The 25,832-nt window shown below is 35.9% G+C and overlaps 1 protein-coding gene across 1 annotated transcript in view; it reads right to left on the reverse strand.

The window, feature by feature from the left end:
* Nucleotides 1-10,641: 10,641 nt before the first annotated feature.
* Nucleotides 10,642-25,832, reverse strand: part of LOC140758022 (lachesin) — a 61,415-nt gene continuing 46,224 nt past the window's right edge. The window contains exons 4-8 of the mRNA XM_073093968.1: nt 22,339-22,503; nt 20,113-20,241; nt 18,565-18,699; nt 12,334-12,486; nt 10,642-10,839 (exon numbers count right to left, since the gene is read on the reverse strand). Coding sequence (XP_072950069.1) covers nt 10,688-10,839; nt 12,334-12,486; nt 18,565-18,699; nt 20,113-20,241; nt 22,339-22,503 — 734 coding nt within the window. The 3' untranslated portion in view covers nt 10,642-10,687. The remainder of the gene's footprint in view (nt 10,840-12,333; nt 12,487-18,564; nt 18,700-20,112; nt 20,242-22,338; nt 22,504-25,832) is intronic.

Here is a 25,832-nt window from a genome sequence, read left to right on the forward strand (position 1 = left end):
GTTTTTTTAATAAATATGATAAACGTATTCCAACGTAATTAAACTTAACGAAGGCTTAGATCTTTATGACATTTGTTTTATACAATGTGGAATAGATATGACTAGTTTAAAAGGTTTTAATGTTTTAATAATTTATAAGAAAAAACAGTTAAGGCGAAACAACTGTATCGGCTAAATAAAACTGCTTAACAATCCTATAAAACTCCAAAAATAATAAAAATCATAAAAGCAAAAGTATAAAAAAGATCTGTATAATTTAAAAGTAATTATCATTTGGTATGTAGCACGCGTAGCATTTGGTAAGTATAATGTAAATTACAGTTGCATTCAGAAACTAGTCCTTATACTCGTATTATTCCAACACATCTTGCATGATCCGCTTTAGTATGCGAGATAAGTCAATCACGGGCTTACCAGTCTATATGTTAACTTGGCAGCAAGCCTACAGCCCCAAATAGTCCCATTACTTAATGGGATTGTCGGGTCGACGGTAATCTCTTAGCGAAAAGGGTTTAAATTTTAATTTATACACAAATAAATAAAATTGAACTGTCTGTTTGTTAAGCGTAGTAATCTAAATATATCTAAATCTAAATATATTATATAAAATGCTAATGTTAGTACGTAAATTCACATTTTTCTCGAACATCCGCAACTCCGATCATCTTCCTGTTGGGATGGTAGATTCCCCTTGGTCTCCTGTTGTGCGTAAGGGAGTTTGGTCGGGGTGGGTGGAAGTCATTGGTTGATGGTGGCGAAAATGTGAAATAATACATCTGTCCTTCTCTAACTCATATGAGCTACTGGAAAGTTATGAAAATTTCTGGTATGATCAAGAAAGTTCCAAAATGTGTGCAATTGATGTAATCATTCTAGAATATTTAAGAAAGTTCGAACAATTTCTGAAATGATCTAGACAGTACCAAAACATGTGCGATGGTTGTAATCGTTCTAGGAAGTTTTAGAGAACTTCTAGAATGATCTATAAAGTTCTGAAAATATTTGGACTGATCTAGAAAGATCTACAAAATTTTTAGAATGATTAAGAAAGTTCCAAACTCAGTGCAATTGCTAAAATTAATCCGAAATGATCGACAAGGTTCTAAAAATTTCTGGAATAATCTAAAAAGTAAAAAAAAGCCGTGCAATTGTTGTAATTGATCCAAAATGTTCCAGAAAGTTCTAAAAATTTCTGGAATGATCTAGAAAGTTCAAAAATGTGTGCGATGGTTGTAATCAATCTAGAATGTTTTAGAGAGCTTCTAGAATAATCTAAAAAGTTCTGAAAATTTTTGGAATTATCTAGAAAATTATATATATGTGTACATATAATAATATATTAGATTTTATTTTACTTTTGTGCCTACCACATAATGTCGCCATCGCCCAGGGTTGACTGGCAGAGAATGCCATTAGGCATTAAGTCCTCCCTTGTTACCCTTAGTTTAAGGTGTTTCAAAAATTAAATAAATAAAAATAAATAAATAGAATTCTAGAATGTGTGCAACTGATAAAATCGATTCGGTATGGTCTAGAAAGTTCTAAAAATTTCTGGAATGATCTAGAAAGTTCCAAAATATGTGCGATTGTTACAATTGATCTCGAATATTGTAAAGGGTTTATGAATGGTCTAGAAAGTTTACAAAGTTTTCGGTATGGTCTAGAATGTTCAAAAATTTTCTGGAATGATCTAGAAACTTTCAAAATGCCTACAACTGTAGTAATCAATCCGAAATGTTCTAGAACGTTTAAAAAAATCCGGAGTTGTCTAGAAAGTTCCAATTTTTTCTCGATTGATCTAGAAACTCCCAAAATTCAACAGTTGTATGAGTTCGATCCGAAATGTTCTAGAACTTTCTAGAAATTTCCGAAATAATCTGTAAAACTTTAGGAAATGGATCTTTAAATATTTTTATACAATTAAGCATGCGATGTATTTTAACCCGAGCAATGCCGGGTTTCGCTGCTAGTAACTTTTTAATAAGTGCACATGAAAGTATATGTGAAATTTTTAGCCTGTATGTATCAGTTTATCTCCAAAGCAGCTACCGGTTTTGACAGGACAGGGCAGGATACTGACAGTTAGCTCACGTTTTAAGGACTACTTTTATTTTGGAAAAAATAGGCGCAAAAATAACGAAACTTTAAAAAATTAACGGCTTACATGTCTATATGTTAACTTGGCATCAGCAGGACTATTTGAGGCAGTAGCAAGTCCCATTACTTAATGGAATTGTTGGGTCGACGGTAATCTCTCAGTGAGAAGGTTTAAATTTTAATGTATACATATTGCTATCCCTTTTAGAATAGTGTTTTTCGTGTATCTTATCAACGCGTATAAGTTTTACAAGTACTAAAAGAATATAATCTATTTATTAAATACAATTAAATGTGATGCCCCCAGTAGCATAGAGGTCACCGATTCAATCCCCGCTCGGGTCAATTTGTAAATGATCGAGTTGAGGTATTTGTGATAGATTTAAGTGTTTTGTAAACCTCTTTGTTTCATTTACATCATCCACAACTTAGAGAATCTAAGTGTGTTAAGCGGTTCGTTTATCTAAAAATAAATAGATATACCTGTCCGAGATCGAATCCGGAACACTGCGTATAGTCTGGTGACCGTTCCGTTCCATTGCATCATGCATGACGTAGAGCCAGGTTAAATATCAAAATATCATTTCATTTGTCGTTACCAACATGAGTGATGTGTTGATCTCGTATTTCGGACCATTTATAACATCCATTACTATTTGCAGTGCGATCGCATAATGATATTGGCGATGATACATCATCCTGACAGATTTTGTTGTGGTTAATGTCTCATCGGTCTTGCAGCAAACAATCATATACGACTGTGAAATACATTGTTATGCCTTTGTTATTGAAGGTATGTAAAGTTGTAATTGCCAGTTAAACTTTTTGAATGTTTTAAGGTTTAATTTTGATAAAGAATGTCGACAAGGTACTAAGGCCAGATCTTAGAAGTAATTTTAAACTTTTGGCGGCTTCGAAAGAAATGCATTTTGCGATGGAGAGCCGTTTGAATTGCTAAAATTATTTTATCAATGTTTTTATTTATTTGCTTAAAAAATGTAATAAAAAATGGTTCCTTAGGTATTTGTTCATTGCTCTTTCATTATAGAGTACGAGCGAAATTTAAATGTTGCCAATTTGAATTACAATACTTATTGGAACAACTTATAATATATCCTTTGTTGCTATCTATGGAGACAATAAAATGTATTTAAGTAGCCGTCTAACGTTCTCTTGCTGTTTTTATGAAGAAAAAATGTACATCATACAAACATAAATACAATACTGGCAAAGAAAAGGACTACCCTCTTCTCTGTGAATGTTCTACGGGAGGCTGAGAGGACTTAAGGACTTGGAGTACGCTATGCGAAAACTACTTATCACTTACTGCTACTCCTTACTTCCGTACTCAAAATAAGATTAGTGAAGTTAGTTGTGCATGAAGTAAAGTTTTTCAAGAAGATAAACTTTGTGAATGTTGGTGTTTACTTACTTAAGAAGGTTCGTTAGGAGTTGCATTTTATTGGTATAACATAAAATTAAATTTATTATATTTTAAGAAAAAAAATTATAACACAGTTGGGGCGTACAGCGCTTGAATATGCAATGTATGTGTGAATGTATGTTAACAATTTTCCGCAGCGGTGATAGTTTTGTATTTGGTAGATTATGATTAGAAGTCTGAGATTCAAGTCGTAGGCTTGTAACTCAAATTTTCCGAAATTCATTTTCACTTGATTTAGCTGTGTAACAAAATAGCGTACGGAAACATGCCAAAAATAGTTTTCATAGTTAAGTGAAGTCTACCAATCCACATTTGTAAAAGTGATGGAATACAGCTTAAATTTCTTTTGGGCGTAAAGTTGCTATGATTGAAAGCAATTTAAAGGATACGTATTATGTTTTAAAATACAGATCCATAGTAATATGTTGTGTGAATCGTCAAAAAGATCCCTTATCAAGATAAAGGTGGGTACACTATCACGTACGGCAAGCGGTGCAAAGCACGTTTTGCTGTGCAGACTTATTCACTCAGCGTTTACGTCTACGCTGGCTGTAGCCAAGCTCAGCGGATACAGTTCAAGCCACGTTCCCACCGTGAACCATTTTTATTGCCATTGATATTGCCCCTTTCTGCTAACGGAATACGCATGGAGTGAGTTAAAGATACGTTCGGTCTATATTTAACAGCGGTGATAGTTTGTTGGTTTGAAATTTGGTAGATTTAGTCTGAGTCCGAGATAAATATCAAAGGCGTTCCTCTTCGGAATATCGTGCGCAAAACAAGACACCTGGAGGTTTAAAAAATAGTTGTGAATATTGATGATATATGAAGTCTACCAATCCGCATTTGTAAGCGCGATGGACTATAGGTTAAATGTTGTTTTTCTAGAGCGTAGAGTAGTTAAAATGGGGTTTAAGAAGTATCTATTTACAAATTCAAAATCATGTATCATGTAGGTCGTCAATCCCTAATCAAGACGGCTACGACTATCACGTACGGCAAGCGGTGCAAAGCACGTTTTGCAGTGCAGACTTATTCACTCAGCGTTTACGTCTACGCTGGCTGTAGCCAAGCTCAGCGGATACAGCTCTAGCCACGTTCTCACCGTGAACCATTTTTATTGCCATTGATATTGCCACGTTTTGCTAACGGAATACGTATGGAGTGAGTTAAAGATACGTACGGTCTAAATTTAACAGCAGTGATAGTTTATTGGTTTGAAATTCGGTAGATTTAGTCTGAGGCCGAGATAAATATCCAAGGCGTTTCTCTGTTTTTTTTTAAGTTGATTTTTTCTTGCTTTAACTGTAGAGGAAAAACTGTGTTTAAACCGAGACACCTGAAAGTTTAAAAAAATAGTTCTTAAAGGTGTATGAAGTCTGTCAATCTAAAACTGTAAGCGCGATGGACTATCGGTTAAATGTGTTTTTTCTAGAGCGTAGAGTAGTTAAAATGCGGTATACTCGTAAGAAGTAGATCTTATCAAATCCAAAATCATGTATCATGTCGTCAATCCCTAATCAAGACGGCTACGATATCACGTACGGCAAGCGGTGCAAAGCACGTTTTGCAGTGCAGACTTATTCACTCAGCGTTTACGTCTACGCTGGCTGTAGCCAAGCTCAGCGGATACAGTTCAAGCCACGTTCTCATCGTGAACCATTTTTATTGCCATTGATATTGCCACTCTCTGCTTACGGAATACATATGGAGTGAGAAAAATCTATATATATATAGCAGCGGTGATCGTTTGTTGGTTTCAAATTTGGTAGATTAAGTCGGGGTTCCGAGATTCTTATCCTAGGCATATCTCTGTTTTTTCAAATTAATATTAACATGCTTCAATTGTGTAAGAGAATATCGTGCAGGGACCTAGAGACCAGAGGGGTTTAGACAAAAATATTTGGAGCCTAGAACTATAGAACTAGTCTGTTAGGTTACGACCTAAGCCCTTCTATTCTTCTGTAAGAAGTATGTAAGTTCTGTATCTTCTGTAAGAAGATACGTGCCCAGTAGTGGGACATTAATAGGTTAATGACAACACACTATATACATCTACCTAAGTGAAAATGCCAGCCAGTACACATGAAATATGACTTCAAAACTTGAACATTAGTGCGTAGCCGTACCGCAAGTAAATTTAGTGTTTGGGGAACACTTGGTAGCGAATTATTTTATTACACAGGGTTAGCCTAATCCAACTACTACAACATATGTATTTACGCAACCTACTAGGCCCTAGCCTTCGAGTATGTTGCGTGAATTATTGTTACTTAATTATTGTACATATAATTTGTTACTTTTTATTAGCAATTAATTATCACTTGCTTCAACGGTGAAGGAAAACATCGTGAAGAAAGCTTGAAAAAAAAGTTTTCAATGGTATGTGATGTCTTGGCACTTGGCCAGAGCGGTTAACTATGGACTAATTCTTCTCATTCCGAGAGGAGACCTGTGCCCAGCAGTGGGACAATAATGGGTTGATGACGATGATGATGATGTTACTTTTTGTGTACATTGTGGAGTATATAGCGAATAAATGTATATTTAAAAAATCAAAGGGTTGAAAACTTTCGAATCCTAACCTGAATAATAAAATATAATAAATAAAAAATGAAACTGACACCCATTGACATATTTTTTCTATGCTAACACCGGATGACATCTTGAATTTTGCAGTTTGCTTAGCCATCTTACGAATTTTCGATCAGGTCACGTGTCCTGACGCGAGTTTCAAATTTTTACCTATCACAAAAAGTGCACATCTCCGCTAAGAAATGTTCACTTCAAAAATCTTGTAATAAAAAGGAAAGTAAAGAATCATATATAGGATTTTGTACGTCTGTCTATCTACTAGTTAATGTAATGAATAAGTTGGAAGGTTATTTGTAAAGCAATTTATAGAGGTTACATTAAAACACTTTTCGCAGTATCTGTTAAAGCAACGATTATTTTCATCTGTGTATTTTTCTTAGTGAACCTACGAAGATAAAAAAATACGTTAAACTACGAATTACTACTAAAAGAGAATTCAATATAGATGTTCTTTATTACCGTTAGAATTTCTAATAAACTATGCTTAATATATCCAAATCACGAACATTAACCCCGTTCAGATTCAAGGTGACGCTTGTGTCGGAATGCATCCGGACCCTTCAGACGTGACGACCTCTTTACATTTATTACGTAGTCTTCAAGGTATAACACGTATTCTGTTGTCGGGTACTTATCTACTTTTAAAGCTATACCTGTAGGTTATGTTTACGCTATATTCAAAATGTTTGCTATTTTGGCCTAATAGCAGTGTTTGGGGCTGCTATGTTCTGGTTTGAAGGGTGTGGTAAGGAAGACTTACTTTTCCAAGGAATTCCAACTTAGTCCGCAGGGGTAGCGGCGCATTTGTGGCTGGCGTCAGGTAGGAATTTAATCTTATTTGGGTTCGTAACAAATTACTCTGGGTGGCAGTAGTATTACCATCAGATGCATGCTCGTCTGCATCTCCTATATGATAAAGAAAAGCTTTAGGCGTTTGAGTATGTCTTGGAAACACGTTGTGAGCAGTCGCTGGATCTTTATCATCAATCTATTACTTTACTACTACAGGGTACGGGTCTCCTCTCCATTAAGATAAGAAAGTGGTGGACTTCACACGTCTTTGAGAACTATTTTTCAGAGATTAGTATGCAGGTTTCCTCGCGATGTTTTTACCATTAACCTTGCCGTGACTGTAATTTTCTGGTAGTCCCACCCTTTTGAGGACATGTTAAACATTACCACAGGGTGCAATTATGATAATAAGTACTTTAATGTTTTCAATATGCTTAACTTTTTCTCAGTAAGTCTTAAAGTACTTGAGTTTAGTAATATTTATATCACATACTTAGGTATGAAAATCGTGCAAACAAATAATTAAGGAACTATTGCGATGTCAGGTTTAAAACCTACCTTCGTAATTTCAATGGGCACATTAATATTAAGTTTATCTTTATTGTTTTAGATAAAATTATTAAATAAAGCGGGTAACTACCTTCGCATTTACATAATCATTATGTTATATTTAGCTCGACTCGCGGCTTCCAAAATGGGTACGTAAATAATAAAAGCTTTTCATAAATAAAAGGTTAATAAAAGCTTTTCTACCGCATTTAGGCCCAGAGAGGTTATTTTTTTTCTTAGTTTTTTTTTATAATATAGCAGTAGCAGACGAGCATACAGTCCACCTTATGGCAAGTGGCTACTGCCGCCCATGGACATCTGTAATCAACCCCAGATAGGATTAGATATTCCCAACTGAGGTCGGCCACAGATGCGCCGCTACTCCTGAGGACTAAGCTGGAACGCCTTGGAAAAGTATGTCTCCTTTACCACACACTTCAAACCAGAACATAGCAGCGCTTAACACTGTTGTCATTAGTCGATAGTCGATTACCGGTCAGAAAGATATTTAAATCATCATCATCATCATCAACCCATTATTGTCCCACTATTAGACACAGGTCTTGTCTAAGAGTAAGAGAGTCCACCAAACTGGTCAAGTGCGAGTTCACACACTTTTGAAACCTTTTTTTAAAGAACTTTTGGGCGTATACATTTATTTGCGATGTTTTCCTTCACCGTTAAAGTGATTAAGAATTTCTAACACCTACATGGCTTTTAAAAATTATAGGTGAGTGCTTGGGATTCGATCCTGCTATATACTGATATACGGAACTTTTGCTGAAAGTTTATGCTTCTAGATTTTCTTAAGTAAACCAATTTCAGTCACAGACGGCGCGAACGGATCCCGAATATGTCAACTCTGGCGGTAAAAGTTTTGGGAATTTCCTCATTATGTGATGTGAAAACTAAGTTGTATAGAATTCGTGAGCTAAGGTTATTATGCGTCCATGACGCAGACATTAATTAATACATAAACAATAAGACAATAATAAGACATAAACAAATAAAACAAAAAAAATAATTCATCATTTAAATAACAGCAGTGATAGCCTAGTGGTTAAGAAACTCGACGTCTCGATCGAGGGGTCCGAGGTTCAAATCCCAGGCACGCATCTCTGATTTTCTGAAATTATGTGCGTATCAGAAATTAATTATCACTTGCTAAAACGGTGAAGGAAAAACATCGTGAGGAAACCTGCATATATAAGAAATTTATAAAAAAATAATCTCAAAGGTATGTGAAATCTACCAATACGCACTTGGCCAGCGCGGAAGACTATGGCCTAATCCTTCTTCATGGCTCTTATTCTGAGAGGAGACCCGTGCCCAGCAGTGGGGCAATAATGGGTTGATGATGATGATGATGATTTAGATATCTTTCTGACCGGTAATCGAACCCGACTCTATCAGCGCGTCCGATCGGAATGGTGACAGTTCCGCCTCGCAGCTGACGAGTTCACAAAGATGAAAGAAGTACTTGTACGTCTAGGTCATGTCTTAAGAGTAAACATTCCTCTGATTACGTTTTTATTTATGATCGTTGCCTCAAGATATTTTCTGTAAATAAAATGTATTTTGTTCGTTATTATACCGTTATTACTCATAAGTATTTCATTCACATTAATTTCATTTATTTCATACGAAATCAGATAATTCCTTTCAAGTGCTTCTTACGACGTTCGTGTAATTTAATTTAATTAACTTGTTATTCGGTATTAATTTGTAGGACGAAATGTCCTTACCAAAATTTGTATTGCGAAGTCAAAACATTTATTTTAAGAGTATTTATTTCAATGTCAATGTCAATAGCACTGTGAGTACTTAAAACACCTATATATATATATATATATTTCTGATTACACCTAGCAATAATAAGGGGTACCTGATGAAAAGCAGTATCGAGAGTCGCTAAAGCATCGCCGGTTTTGAAGAAGAGTTATTTTTGCATAGAGCGTCATTTCAGAGCTCTCCGGGAAAACCACATAGGAACACATCTTGCACGTAATATGTAAAATATGTTGTATTTACACTTACAAGTATCTTACTGATTACAAGTAACTATTTGTCGACAAATATTTTATATTAGGTACGTTCAGATTATAATATAAACTTACCTTATCGTCAACCCATTCCTATCCGACCGCTGTGGCTGGGTTTCCTCTCGGAGTCATTGAGGTCTAGGCCAATGCGGGTTCCTAGACTTCACATACGCTTTTGAATTTTTAAATAACTTTTAAGCATGCAAGTTTCCCTACGATGTTTATCTACACCGTTACAGAAGTGATAATTAATTTCGTTTACTACTTTACTCTCCGTCGAGTAAAAAAACTTTGATTGCTACGTCTTTCTCATAACAAGAAACGCAACTCATATTATTTATTTATATTTTTTCGACGAGGAGAAACAACCACGAGTGTTGACGCTCTTCAGCGCTGCCTTTTAGTCCTGCTCAGTGATGTCAAGACTTCATTGTATCTGTATCTTTGCTGTCTTCAGAATACGGAGCATTCTCTGCCAACACAATATTTCAAAGGCGTCGTTTTTTGCCTTTTGACTTCGCAGTGTCCAAGTTTCACCGTCATGGAAAAAGAGAATGCTGCCGTTTTGATAAACCTTACCTTGTTGATACTAGACAAATATTCCTAATTAATAAGTTTTTATTAGTATACAGTTTAAATTATTTTATTTTAATTAGTGTTTAATTTAATATTTTATTTGTATATTGTAAATAAATGAAAACTGTTTAATATTTCTATCATGTCTAAGTATAATTACTTATCAAGCTGATTTTGCATTTAAACTCTTTTAATATCTGATTCGCATCCTATTTAGTTACTTACTTCTTACTTGTTGTCATTTGTGGAAAACAAACAGTTTTACCATCTTAAGTTGGATGAGCTGAGAGAGTTTTATGCTAGTTAAATTTAGTTTTGGTTCTGTTAATGTTACGTCGGAAACTCCCTGCATAAGATGCTTACAAAAGTTTGTATATTTACAAGACGATGGCACCTATATAGACCTCAATTAAATTTTCGCGAAGACAACAAGCATATCTTCTTGTTATAAAATTCCGGTCCTCGTCCATTTTTCTATAATGATTAATTGGACTGTAATTACGAAAGAAAGAAAAAACCGTGTCTAGAGAAATCAAATGAAACGCGTTTAAAAAGTTTACTGTAACAATATATTTGTATATACAAAGTAGATTTACAATATGGCGGCAAGAAGAAACATAGCCGCGACCGTTGATAGTCGAACTCCGGCGCTACGTTTTAGAGCTTCCAACTCACTGACATCTGGTGTTTCCTCAAAATCTCCCACCTCGTTGTACTGCATCTCCTCGTACTTCCCGGAAAGTGCTGTAACAAAATACTCCCTAAGAAAGCGTACTTAAATAGTGTAAACGGAAAGTACTTTGACGGTTTTATTTTTCTTAGCCTTGTTTGTGTCGTATATAAGGCGTAAATTTGATTGTGTTTTGTTACTGTATTAAAAATATCGATGTTAGTTGAAGGTAACACTCAACAAATTAAAAGTATAGTCTACATGTATGTCACTCCAATAATCTGGACGAATCCAATTACACCAAATATACTAAAATTTTACCAATTCATATTCTTCATAATATTTCGCTAAAATCCGTAAATTCGTTAAGCTATTTCGCTTGCAGGGCATACATAAGTTCCAAAAATGTTACATACCGTAGTGGAGTAAAAAGTTTCATTAGCCAAAATTTTACATTTCGATTAATTTTCCTTTGTACAGAAAAATAACAATACTTAAAAAAAGAACGCGATTTAAATTAGTTAATTTATGGAGTGTGCTAAAATATAAATGAGTGTTATAGCCACTTATAAGAAATTAGGTCAGTAAAATGGATTTTAAAACTAGTATTTCACATTCGATATGCTCCGTTTATTAAAATAGTGAGGTAATGTGGTAAAGGTTAAACTAAGCGTATTTTGGTAAATCGGTAGGAAATAATTTTTAATTTTAACAACCTTTAAATTTGAGACTTACTACAAAATTTCAAACGTTACAAATAAAACTTGTGTGACTGTTAAGTGCGATGAAACTGTAAAAAATTAAAACAAAAAATATGAAAATGAAACATTAAGACAAGCAGACATTAAGATTATTCATGGATTTATTTTGTTTATTTGAGCCCATTACTCAAAAACCGCTGATCCAATACAAATATCGGAACCGTATTTAACGGTTTTTTACAGCTATCGGGTTTATTCAAGTTGCCGTCATTTCAATAGTTGGTTAGACTGCCAGTAAATGGAATTCGAAATATTTTAAAACTATTTTAGACTTTAAGGATTCCAAAGTAAACACGGTATCGCTTTTAGGCTCAAGCGTTAAATTTAGTCCACACAAAGCGATGAAAAATGATTCGGTGTGCGTAAATGTAAGAGGTCGTTCACTTTCAGGTTCGATAGTAATAACACGACTTATCCATTAAGTTGCTTTTGATTTCTAATACGTGCATTACCAGGAGTTTACCAATTCATTCTATTTATCTAGTTGTTATTGACGTGTGTTTGTACGCCACCGTTCGCTACGTTCGTGACTATTTCCTTTCACTTAGGCAAATTATTCAAAGCATTGAATTAATGTTAGCGGCGGCGCTCGGTTTTCAGTTTCAATCTAATTTACTTCAATCTAATCATACGATGTAAGCACGATGTAAATTACGTAGGTAATTTAAATATTGCACAACCAAATTGTTTCTTCCGAGCGCTCTCGAATACGGTCAAGATGTCCGTCGGGAGTCTCTTAAATCGAAAGTATTGAGTGGCAATATACGGAATTTTACATAGGAACTTCGATAGCGGAGCAACACTTACAGTATAATTTGATAGTCCCGTCCGTATCGCCGAGGGAGTTCTTCGATATGCAGCTGTACGTGCCGAATGTGGATCGGCCGACTTTCTTTATTTTTAACTTCATGTCCACTTCATAGCCTCTCTCTGTGGCGGTTATTTCAAACCTTTTGTCAGCTGGAAGAATGGTACAAAAGAACATCTAGAACAATAATTCAAAAAGACGAGACGATACAGTGCAACTGCCCTGAAAGAAACATCGTTGATGTCAATAATATTGTTGATTGTTGTTTCCAAGTTGTATTAGGGAAATATTGTCTCGAAAAAGACAGTTGTATAGTATGTCGCGCCTCGTCATAAAACTATAGCAGAGAGTAAACGAGCCTACAGTCTATCTTATCATAGGGGATCGCTATCGTCCATGAAAATCTGTAATCAACTCTAAGTAACATCGGTGCTCTGCCTGAGGTCGCAAATACGATGCTACCCCTGAGGATTAAGTTGGACCGCCTCGTAAGATCGAACCACAAACGGTTCTACGACTATAACACCACTGTAAGGTATCAGAGATTGTTTCTGACTTAAATGTTGAATTTGAGACTTTCTAAGTCTCAGCTTAACATTGGGAATATTGGTACCACGTGGAACTATAAATGTGAAAGTAGTTATTGCAGTTTGCCTATATAAGAAGCAAATATTAGGTACTATTACAAGATATAAATAATACCAATCAATCAGTCTAATATCACGCCTATGGAAGATACATTTAACAGTTTATGTAGTTACCTACTAAAAGTTGACATGTTTTTGTCTTTGGTAGGCATTTTTTTATTTATTTTCTCTCAAAAGGTACATTCACACATAAGTTATGGGAGCTGGGCGTCGAGGAAATAATTGCAGTCTATTTCGCGAACAAATTAAATTTTTATTTAAATTTAACACAAATTTTACACAAGTTTTAACAAAAATGAAATTAAAAAAATAAATTGATGGGATAGGTCGAGTCACTTTCCGCGATGGAGGTGAACTGATTCCATGGTGGACGGCCACCTGTACGTGGGACGGCCACCCGCGCGTGGGACGGCCACCTGCGCGCCTCGTCAGCGTTGGCCGTTCCGCGAAGGCCCGATGCAGCGCAAGCACGATGCAGCGTGAGAACGGTGTAGGGCTGGCGCGATGCAGCCTTAACGTGTAGGGCTGTCGCTTACACGTAACTTCTCCCGCCCCAGCTGAGCAACTATTTGCCTACGTTTAGTGCAAATATTGCGGCCTTCTTGTCCTCTCGTGTAGCTGTCGACGAGTGATGCTCACTTGAGGTTGCACACGGTTGAAGAGATATTTCAACATTCGATTTTGATATGTCTTCTGATTTTCTATTTCGCCGGTATCGCCTTATGTACGCAATAGCGAGAGCAATTGTACCCAGTAGGATTAACAGGTACAGAGGAAGAGTAGTATGGTAAGTACTCATCGAAGTGGCGTCGGTTACTTTTGGTGAAGTTTCCATTGATATTTGGTCTTCAATGACATGTAGTTTATTAAGATCTATTGCAGTTATGTTGAAATGAGCTTTTCGATTCCTTGAAGATGACAAGGCTAATAATTCAGAATTTGTGAATGTAAGTATTTCGAAATGCTGTCCACGGAGTTTATCGTTGACGTTGGTGATAGTGAATTCTGTTGTTCTGATGCTGCAGGTTCTCGGTATAGTAGCAAGGAAACTACCCTCGATGATTTGATGGCGTTCAGAAGTAGCTTCATCTCGTATTTGCACATCGATTTTTGGATGTAGCGAGCTGAGCAGGGTTCCCCGACGTCCGGATCTCGTTCAATGGTTCGGTTTCCCGTTTAATAGCGATAGTCCGAAACACGCACAAACCGGGAACTTTCGATTGCGCCAGTTATGGGTTCTGCGCCACTTATGGGTTCCTCGTTTAATTGCGATAGTCCGAAACACGCACAAACCGGGAACTTTCGACTGCGCCAGTTATGGGAGCTGGGCGTCGAGGAAATAATTGCAGTCTATTTCGCGAACAAATTAAATTTTTATTTAAATTTAACACAAATTTTACACAAGTTTTAACAAAAATGAAATTAAAAAAATAAATTGATGGGATAGGTCGAGTCACTTTCCGCGATGGAGGTGAACTGATTCCATGGTGGACGGCCACCTGTACGTGGGACGGCCACCCGCGCGTGGGACGGCCACCTGCGCGCCTCGTCAGCGTTGGCCGTTCCGCGAAGGCCCGATGCAGCGCAAGCACGATGCAGCGTGAGAACGGTGTAGGGCTGGCGCGATGCAGCCTTAACGTGTAGGGCTGTCGCTTACACGTAACTCATATAATAATAGTCTGCCAAAGTGTAAAACAGATTGTCGGCAGTTGGACAGATTAAAGAGACCAAAACTATGACCAAACTAACACAGTTTGTGTATTTATCTGTAATTTTATAATCTAAACCAATTTGAATTAAGATTGCTAATGTAGAATCCTATGCACTCGTGCGATCTCATATAAATAATAACGGTCCCGCATCTACATGTTTTTTTTTGTTTTCGAGGGGGAAACCTTCGAAAGGTACCCGGTGCCGTGGGAGCGACACAGAGTTATGTGGGATTTTTACCGCACTAAAACCCCCCCGGTGGCCGTCCTCGGTGCTGCGTAGAGGGCTCCGAGATCACCAGAGGAACGCAACCGGAGTCCTTTTATCGCGTACCCTTCGGGCCTTGCCCAGGTGAGCTTGGCGCTCGCCACACCGTCTGATGCGTACGACGGTATGCGACCACACATACCGCCGTCCTACCGGGGTCGCTGACCGGGCGGTTTGAGCTACCCACTCTTGCCGCCCGCAACCCTGGAAGCCCCCTTTTAGTCGCCTCTTACGACAAGCAGGGGATACCGTAGCCCTATTCTGGTCCCGGAACTACAGGGACAACACGCCGAGGCTACCTGCAAACGCTTCTGACAGGAGGCTTCTTTGGACAGATAGATCATACTCTCACCTTACTTAGTTTATGAATTTATGTGTATTCTTATAACCTAAACCAATAAGAATTAAGTTTGCAAATGTAGAATAATGTTATACCTTCTTAGGATCTCAAATAAATAACTTTGCGTCATCTACATCTAGATAGAAAAGTAATAACTTCAGTCGCGTATAAAGCTATTTACGTATAAAAAGCAAGAAACCGTATAAAACTACATCATATTTATTCAAGTTAATAAATATAAATGAAGGTACTTTTTCATCTCGTAATTAATGTCAGAAATTGAATAAGGAACGGACTTCCATCACATTAATTAGTCTTCGTATAACAAAAGACATAGAATTACGTCGGCCTGTGTTGCTGCAGAATATATATTTTTGAAGAAATAGTATAAAAAGAGACATAATTAAAGCATAACATTTTAATATATTCATGAATACAGTCCAATAAAATTTATTTTAGTTATGGAATGATACATCGATATAACTAAGCTTCTTTATATTTTTGAGTGGTAGACCTAGATTAATATATACATAGATGGGTCTCACAAAAATAGTTCAAGTCTTATAATCTAGTGATGCCGAAATATAATGCATTGCTTAGTTTATAAATAAAGTTTCTCAATAATAGAAAGGTTTAGTGAGCGATAAAGTTATTAATATAAATTTATGTAAATATCTGTTATAGTAAATGAGTAAGTCACTTTAGGCGTCGAGAGCGCGGTCACCTAGGTTAATAAAACTAATAAGCACTCTCTAACATCAAATGTGCACTAGAACCAATGCGACCTAATTTCATGGTCTTATGCCCATTTGCCAAAGAGGGTTTTAGTATGGTAAGCGTTTCGTTTCATAATCGAATTCGAAGTTATATAATGTTATGCATTACTTCCTAGTGGTATTGCGATAGAGCAAAAATTACTCAAAATATTCTACGCTCATATGAACCAATTTATAATATTTGTTGGGATTTGATCTTAGTTCCATACTTGTTTGTGGAACCATCTGCCGTTCTATTATTAAAAGTCTGATAAGGTGATCTGAAGTCTGATAAATATTTAATTTCAGGGGTAGCCACTAACATTATTTTTATTTGGAGTTGGGTAATTTCCCAACTTATTTCACATTTTTTTCCAATCTGTCCTTAAATCGTTGCTATATTGTATTACTATATTATCAAGTCAAGTCGTACGTCATCATCATCATCATCAACCCATTTCTATCCCACAGTTGAGCACGGGTGTCAGTCTGAGTGGGAAAGGCAATAGGACTTGGTCCACCGCGCTGGCTAAGTGCGAATTTGTACACTTCACACATCTTTGTGAACTTTTTTCATTCAGTTACATCATAACCAGCTTGTTAGGGGCAACAACTGTTAGTAGTTACATGATAACAATCTGATGTTGGCACAGACTGTTAGAAGTATTAATGTATAATCCCTACATTTGTATGCAAATGAATAAACCAGCACAATAAGGTTGAATGAATTCAACGTTCTAATTGTCTAATTTAGTGTAAATCGAAATCTATTCAAATCGTTGTCAATGCGAATAAAATATCAATGGACATCCACAATTTCATGGAATAAATGAGTTTTGGGAGTTTAATTGTTATGTTACCAATTTGTGTTGGCTCATATAAATAGAGAACATATTAAAATTTTGCTTCTCTTTAGGTATATTTGTACATTAGGCTTTATTTACATAACAACCATATAGGTAGGCAGAGCGTTTCAGTCAGGTTTCATGGATGGTAATAACCTTCGTGTAATAATATTTTTATTAATATACATTTTGCCAACTCGCGTGGCGGTCACCATACTGGTCGCACGCGTACAGTACCCTTACCATGAGTTTTTACGTTTTGACAAATATGACTGTTTTGGTATTTGTTTACGTATTGGCCCATACAATTTCCAATAACCGCCCCTAGCCGATTGTATCAGAACTATAATGTCAGTAATACGGCATCTTATCAATTTACACATTAAATGTCTAAATTGACAAGATGGCGCTTTATGTTTTGTCTCTCTTTTTTGCGAACATGTGAGGTGGACAAAAAATCTTGAGCACTTACTTATTTTTAAGTTTACCCAATCTATTGAAGCAAATGGAAGAGAATAATGCATTGAGTAAACGTAAAGTAAAATTGTGGGATGTTTTGAAAACTCATGGAAAGGGTACAGGGCTCGATCACCGGCCATATAGACATCTGAATGATGATTTTTTTTATATTTTTATTTCTTTGTCTGTGGCACCCACGACACAGGGAATCCTAGTGTGGGGCTATGAGTGTAGAGCTTACTTGTATCTACAGTCGTATAGACACTGTGCTTGTCGAAATAATATAAAGAAAGTATGACTTTATTGTCAAGGTTTGCGTCTGAAGCTTTCAATGTCTGTACCCTTACCACGAGTTTTTACGTTTTATAAAATAAGACTGTTTTGGTATTTGTTTACGTATTGGCCCATACAATTTCCAAGTTCTGATATAATCCGGTAGGGGCGCTGATTGGAAATTGTATGGGCAAATACGTAAACAAATACCAAAACAGTCATATTTGTCAAAACGTAAAAGCTCATGGTAAGGGTACTGTTTACGGGGCTTTATTATATGCTATTAAATCATGAAAAATTAAACTTGCAAAAGTTTTCATAGAAGTTCTTCTGTAGGTACAATAATATACTAGTAACTTCTTAGTAAATATTTTTAATATGCGTAAATCGGGGAGGCTTGCTTCGAGCGACCGACTTCGAGGGATGATGGATGGTTGGATGGAAATAATATATTTTCGTAGTTTATCAACATTCATGGGTACCTATAATTAGTTATAATAAGATTGACTGAGGCTCGTTTCTTTTATATTAAATGATTTTTAAATACTTACTTGCTAAGACTATTAACATTTATTTTACAATACAGGACTAGCAGACGATCATGCAGTTCACTTAATGGTAAGTGGCTACTGCCGCCCATAGTCATATGTAATCAACCCCAGATAGGATTAGATATTCCTACTTGAGGTCGACCATAGATGCGCCACTACCCATGAGGACTAAGCTTAAACGCCTCTGAAAAGTATGTCTCCCTTACTACACTCTTCAAATCAGAACACAGCAGCGCTTAAAACTGCTGTTGTAAGGCAGAAATAGTAGTGTCGGTGGTGCCGCCTGAATCAAACCACAAAGGGATCTGCCACCTATAACTATATACTACTTAGAAGTACTTATTATTGGAATTTATTACGTTTTAATAAAATATAATACTTACTTTGTGATATGATTTGATCATTAATCGTCCAATAGTTAATAGATCTAGGAAAGGCTTCTGAATGGCAGTCTAAATGAACCGTGTCACCTTCCTTAGCTCCAACCAGTTGATTTTGTATTGTCATGATTGGTGGAACTGCAAAGAAAGTTTACAATTACAAAAAGTCATGCTTATCGTATTAAAAAGCCTATACCTATACCTACATTTTTTGTATAAAAAACAAACAGCTAATAAAAAGTAAATGCTGCTCATAAAATTTTATAATTTACTCAAAATGAGACAGGAGACCTACTTCAGGTCCACAGATTCGTTTAAGGAATTCTACAGTATTTCTGTACAACACATTCTTTAGACTAGGACTCAGTAGGTTACAGTATTGATAGAACGTATAAATATTCCAGAAATCCGAAACATTTTAGACGGAAAAAGCAATTCCCCTAATAGGGGAGGAACACCTAATGGGTATCGGAATCCTCCATCTACTACAAATACGAATTCAAACGATCAATTTTGATTCAAGTAGCTCAATATTTATCTTGATTAACATACAAATAGTGTGTTTGGTTAAAAATACCACAACTTTAGGACGTGACAATTGCCATGAAACAGAAAGAATTAGGAGGCTTGGAGCATACTGAATCCGCTGTAATGCGGATACGTGGAAGAAAGTTCAGTGTAGATAAATGTATTGTGGATAGTAGTACCGTGTGAATGCATTGTTTACGCGTTCACATTCTCAATGAATTTATGTGTATGATGGTTTTGACTAGCTCAGGCAATGAAGTAAAATGTAAGAAACGTTTCTCATTACTTTTTTATCTTTGCTCCATTACATTTAGTTTTATATAGTTGTTATTTAGCCATACATTTCTTTGCAAAGATTCTTATAAAATATCATTCTTAAGAATATTCTGTGACAGTTTAATAAGCCGAATATACACATAATACTTTATTTTCTTGTAGAGCGGCCTGCTCGGAACGTAATCCCACATTATATTCACTCTATTTCAGGAGCAAATCCTAACACAATAAAGCTGTTGCCACAATATGATATAATGGTTGCGTTTATTATTGTAGGATTTGTTTTAACGGACCTACAATAACAAGAAATGAAATTATTGTGTATTAATTTGCAACGATATTATGAGTTGTAAGCAATATGGTTTTGTAATAATCTTAGTCTTGAATAACGATGTTATGAACATTTCTTTTGACACTATATAAAAATCATTATAACTGTATTTCAAGGAGGCATTTACTTTAGTTAATAGTGTGCAGTGGTTTCTGGGCCAATAACAATATTGGCCTTTAATTTCCTGGTACTGCCCAGATGATGAAACTCTTAAGGTCTAAACATTTCGTACATACTTTCGTTTAACAATACCTTAAACTTTACAAATAAATTCATATACACAAGATAAGTAAATATTAAAATACAAAAGGTAACATTTCTTTTTCCTGTTACTCGTTCTCCAAATACGCAGGAAACATAAAAGCAGTTTGGTAATACAATATTTACTGCAACATATAACAATAACGTATACTTACAGTGCACGACGAGCATGACTCGTTTGCTGACAGAGGGCGGTACTCCGTTGCTCGCTATGCACAAGTACGCGCCCATGTGGAGTCTTGATACTTTTACTAGATGTAGCACCGCCCCGCTTACCGAAGAATCTGTTAGAACAAGTAAATTCATACAAAATTTACAATTATTTAGCTGTGATAGGCTAATGGTTGGAACTCGGGTTCAATAAGATGTTCAATAAGAAGTAAACGGGTTCTTAAGGACTTTTTTCTGTCATGCATGTTTGTCCCCTTTTGTTAATCTGGCCCGCATGCATTTCACTCGCATAGCTTTGTACTCTTCCTGACATGTAAGCCATATGAACGTGGGACACGGAGAGATTAAAGAGAATATGTCTCTTTCTCTCTCTCTCTCTACCCGCGTGACAAGAAAACGGCCCATATTGGTTTTAGTTTCGTACACTTGTTAGCATGTCAAGTTTGTCATACTGCGTGGTTTCCGTAAAAACTAAGTTAATAGGCCACCGCCATGTGTAAATATCGTTATGTTAAGATCTATGTATGTAAAATAATGAAGTAAAGCTCCACGGTACGTAACACATGGTATGTAGTACAAGTAGGAGAATCTCTCAAACTTAACTAATTAATGCTGACCGATGTACCAACCTGATGCTATTACTGCAGCGTGGAACGCCTTTATGGTCAAACTAGTGGAATTTTAGTAACCTTACCTTACCTTTACCTTCACATTTGATAGAAAGTTCTACTGCTGTTTATTGTTAATTGATATTGTATGAAATATTTGAAAAAAAGGACGGAATAATTTTGTATATATAAAAAGTTTTGAAGGTGGTAGAACCCTTTGTGGTTCGACTCCGGCGGCACCACCGCCACACCTATTTCAACCTAATAACAGCAGTGTTAAGCGCTGCTGTGTTCCGGTTTGAAGGGTGTGGTAAGGGAGACAGACTTTTCCGAGGCGTTCCAGCTTAGTCCTCAGGGGTAGCGGCGCATCTGTGGCCGACCTCAGGTAGGAATATCTAATCCTATCTGGGGTTGATTACAGATGTCCATGGGCGGCAGTAGCCACTTACCATCAGGTGGACTGCATGCTCGTCTGCTACTCTTATATTATAAAAAAAAAAAAAAAAAAAAAAAAGTACAATACAGAAAGTATCTGCAAATGATAGCCAATATTCTAAGGGCTTTGCCTAAAGACGATAAATTGCCGGAATAAATAGTATCTCAAATTTGTTTCATATACACCCATGTCTTAAAAACAATTATTATTAAAATGGAAAAAAATATATTTATAATACATAGCACTATAATAGTAATACTATTATAGAAATATAATGAATTTTATTGTAACTAAACGAGTATAATTTACAGTATTAAAACGCGATATAAGCAAATATTACTATTACAATGCCGGTAACGAATATATAATAGGACTAGTAACTTTCCGTATTACAATACGACTATTACCAACTGAGTGCGCTTAGATGGGAGTTTCGTAAAACTAACTGCACGTACAATGTATGACTTTAGTTTATAGAATGGCTATTAATATAATTTTAATCCTTAATTTCTCAATAAACTTACAGTTACGTAAAGTTGTACTGCTTTGTAACAATACAGAAGTATGCTGGGTTTACAGATGAATCGATATTTTTAAAATACGAACTTTTAAATCGATAAATACAAAATCGATTTCAGATTTGAAAATCGAAATTTATTTCTTTTTATTTTTCAAGAAATATGACTTGTCAATTCTCAATTATTTTGTCTGGATGATTCACATTTTGATTCGAATCGATTTCACATTCAAACTTTTTGGCTAAAGCAAGGAAAACATAATATGCTGTGTTCGCATATAAATTATTTTATGCCAAACTTTACTTATCATCAAGTTAACAAATGTTTACGCTGTCTTCGACAAACTAGCTGTTTCGCGTTGCTTTGACAATATTAAGTATGGCACATAAAATACGAGTAAATAGCGACGTTAACGTTATGTTTTTATGCATATAAGAAATTGAATTTAAAAACTTCTACATAGAGAGATAGCTCTAAGGATATTCTACAACTTGCACGTATATTCTCGTAGCTATGTGTACCTCTAGGTGTCTTATAACGGATTTCTAATACGCTAGTATGTACTTGGGATTTGAATGATCACATTATACGACTAAACTAATCTTTCATTGGTTTCTATACGTAAAACTTAAACAGATGAATACTTACTATGTGTATCACTAAAATTAGAAGTAGGGAGTAGATCTCCGGCTTCCTTCCTCCACACCACGGTGGGGGTGGGGACGCCGTGCGCCGCACACCGTAACGTCACATTGGCACCTTCTCTCGCCACTTGGTCGCTGCTCGTCGGATAGTCCAAGATATCTGGAGGAACTGTAAGAGGACGTATGGTTATTTACCATTGCTTTAAGTTAGGATGTAAGTTTGTGAAATTATTATATAGGAATCGTTAAGTACATAGACGATCTGAAGTATCGATTCGAATATATTGAATTATCAACATACGAGTAATTCTAGTTAAAGGGCTTTTTTCGCCGATTTCAAAGATTATTATGACATCCTTTTTTTACACACTTAGTCGTATTATATATTTAAATTATTTAATAAGTACTTATTGCGTTTTCTGTTAAGATTTTCCCTGGAAAGTAGTGAAGGTCATCAAGACAAAATCGTAATAAAACGATATTGTCTTTTGTACCATCCTTAAGGTTGTATCTATCGTTGAGTCATTTATGACGTAAACTTTAAACCAAATGTAAAATAAAAAACGTTTTATACCTTACGTACGGATATATACACATTACGAATAAATGTTACCGTTACTTGTATGCCACATAGATAAGTATAGATATCTCACCGCCTTGTAATTGAAGGAAGCCTTTAAATAGCTTAAAAAGTTAAGAATTCTGTCAGCCATTTAATGGCTATAATAGAGTAATTTACGCGGAACAATGCCAACAGCACAGTTAAGTGGTGCAAAAACACGAAATCGAAGAAAAAGTGCGGAGAAATATTGTTTCATTCGTAAATTATCTAAAAACTACATTTTCTTATTATTTTTCAAACACAAAAATAGATGACAGTGACAATTTCAATTGTCAAAATTAGTTACATTTTTTTGTTAGGAGTGAGTAATCTTTACTAATCTATGGTATGCCCATAATCATATATTTCCACGCATAATGAGTCAAGACAATAAGCGCAAGGACCGACAAATCGCAATTAGAAAATTGTCAGACTTAAACATAATACTGAAACTTTACGAAACTTAAAGTAAATTTGGCATTCGAGTTCAGAATACAGCTTGAGTTAATAAAAACCGGCACAGTTAAGTGTGTCTTACTAAAATATACTGACAGAATGGGCGTGGTACAGGCAGTAACTTCAATTTAAATTATTCGTAAAATGCAGTTAAAATGGGAATGCGGATAAATAAATATGGTGTCCTAAGTAATTAGTGCAAGCTTTAAAGTAATTTTCGTAACGAACGAACAGATTTTCCTTTTGGTTTTCATGTCTCTAATTACCACGTTTAATGAGTTTTGTTTTAGGAGCACGCGTTGGAATAATACCATAATAACAGCCGTTATAATAAGGCGTAATGTTATGTAATTGGGATGATTATTTCGAGAGAAATCCAGAGTATTCATTGTCTCGATTCCGGCCAGAAGCTGAATGTTGGTGTTATCTCTAACTTTGAATGTCAATTAGAAGTTGGCTCATTTTCAATAAGAATAGAATGTTATTATAGAATATTGGGTTGAATCCAAGATAAGCGTAAACGAGTTCATCGGAGCTCTCGTGCAATGGGGTGCTGTGCTTATTGCGCTTCTTCGCATGTGGTGCGGAAATTGAAACATGTCTATCACTGCAGGCGCGGGGCGTGGATTGCTCGGAACTTGCATTACTAGATTTAAAAGAATTTGAATGTTGAAAAATAAAGGGAAATCTTTGTGTGTGTTTGTCTATAAGACTAACAGAACTGATTAATGTTCTGATTTGAACACTCTGTTCTAAATTACACAAGGGAGATACATATACTTATATAGATATATAGGATGAAAGTGTTCAATCAATGGTAAGCTTAAGTTTGAGTTTATTGATTGTAACTTAAGTATCGTGGTATTAACATTATGATATATCTAATTGAAGTAACACAAGTCTTTGATTCTAAAACATTAACTATAAGCATAACTTTGTGTATAAATTACATCAACATTGAACAATTTGAACATACCTACTTTGGGTTATACTTTTATTTGGAACGTCCTTGGCCTGTAGCTGACACTTAACTGTTAAGTGGACCTCACACTCGTTTGCCACTTCATTTGCATAAAAAGGCAGACAGTGTACTTGTCCTCATAAATATTTCATAAAATATAGATGCTAGGTGAAGTTATGATTGTGGAGCGATGTTTAGCGGAATCTGATCATCGAGGTGAGGTCCGCGAAGGCCACGTGAAAGATTTACGATTATTTTTTTGTAATACAGGATTGGCAGACGAACATGTAGTCTGATGGTAAGTGGCTACTGCCGCCCATGGAAATTTGTAAACAACCCCAGAGAGGATTAGATATTCCTACCTGAGGTCGGCCACAGATGTGCCGCTACCCCTGAGGGCTAAGCTGGAACGCCACGGAAAAGTATGTCTCCCTTACGATACCCTTCAAACCAGAACACCGCAGCGTTTAACCCTGCTGTTATGCGGAAGAAATAGGTTTTAAAAATATGGTGTTATCGGATGAATGTGGATTGTATCGTCATCACTGCCGTGAGTAATGACGATACGGTACGAAGTCGTAATACACAAACTAAAGCCTGAAGTGTTTAGTTTTGATTCGGGACGAATTCTGCTTGTTGGAAAATGTTGAAAGATGATCACGCAACAGCAGATACATGGGAATAACACATTTTAGAGTCAGTATACGTTAATTTAATTTTGTTTTGCCCATTAATATCATAATGGTATAGGACATAAATCTTTGTCACAGTATCAGTTTTTTACACTTAACTAAGACGACGAAATTATAATTTAAATGGAATAAGGAACTTTGCGAAAATTAAGCATGGAAATTTATAATGGATAAGTATAATTTGCGACGACATTATTTTAAGGTACTTCCAAAAAAGGAGAATTCCCTATTTCCCCCGTATCGCGCGTTTCATCTTGCATTCTCGGGGGTATAAAGAATAAATGTTTTAAGCGTGGCGCAAGAATTTCTTTCTGAAATGGCTCCAGCATCCTGTTTTAAAGAAGTTTTCTGTTCAACATTAGTTCAAGCATAATTAAGTATTTACAGTGGAAAACTTCAAGTAAAGATAGTAAGAACTACCCAAAGCAAAGCCTTTTGCTTTGGGTAGATCTCGTTAAAACGCCATAGTATCTTTAAGTTATAGGAATAGCAAATAGGTTTGCATTATATATAGATGATGAGTACTAGCTAAATTAATTATCACTTGTTAAACGGTGAAGGAAAACTTCGTGAGGAGACCTGCATACCTGAGATATTTAAAGAAAAACGTTCAAAGTTATGTGAAGTTTACCAACACGCACTTGGCCCGCGCGCTGGACTATGGCCTCACCCTTCTCATTATGAGAGGAGACCCGTGCCCAGCAGTGTACTAAGTATCGTCTACGCAGAACTGAAGGTAAGATATGCCGTAGTACCCTAGAGGAGAGCCCTCTGCAGTTCCCTGATAT

Source organism: Epargyreus clarus, unplaced genomic scaffold, assembly GCF_041222505.1.
Source record: "Epargyreus clarus isolate Ecla_fem2 unplaced genomic scaffold, WU_Ecla_fem_2.2 ptg000005l, whole genome shotgun sequence".
Lineage (NCBI taxonomy): Eukaryota > Metazoa > Arthropoda > Insecta > Lepidoptera > Hesperiidae > Epargyreus > Epargyreus clarus.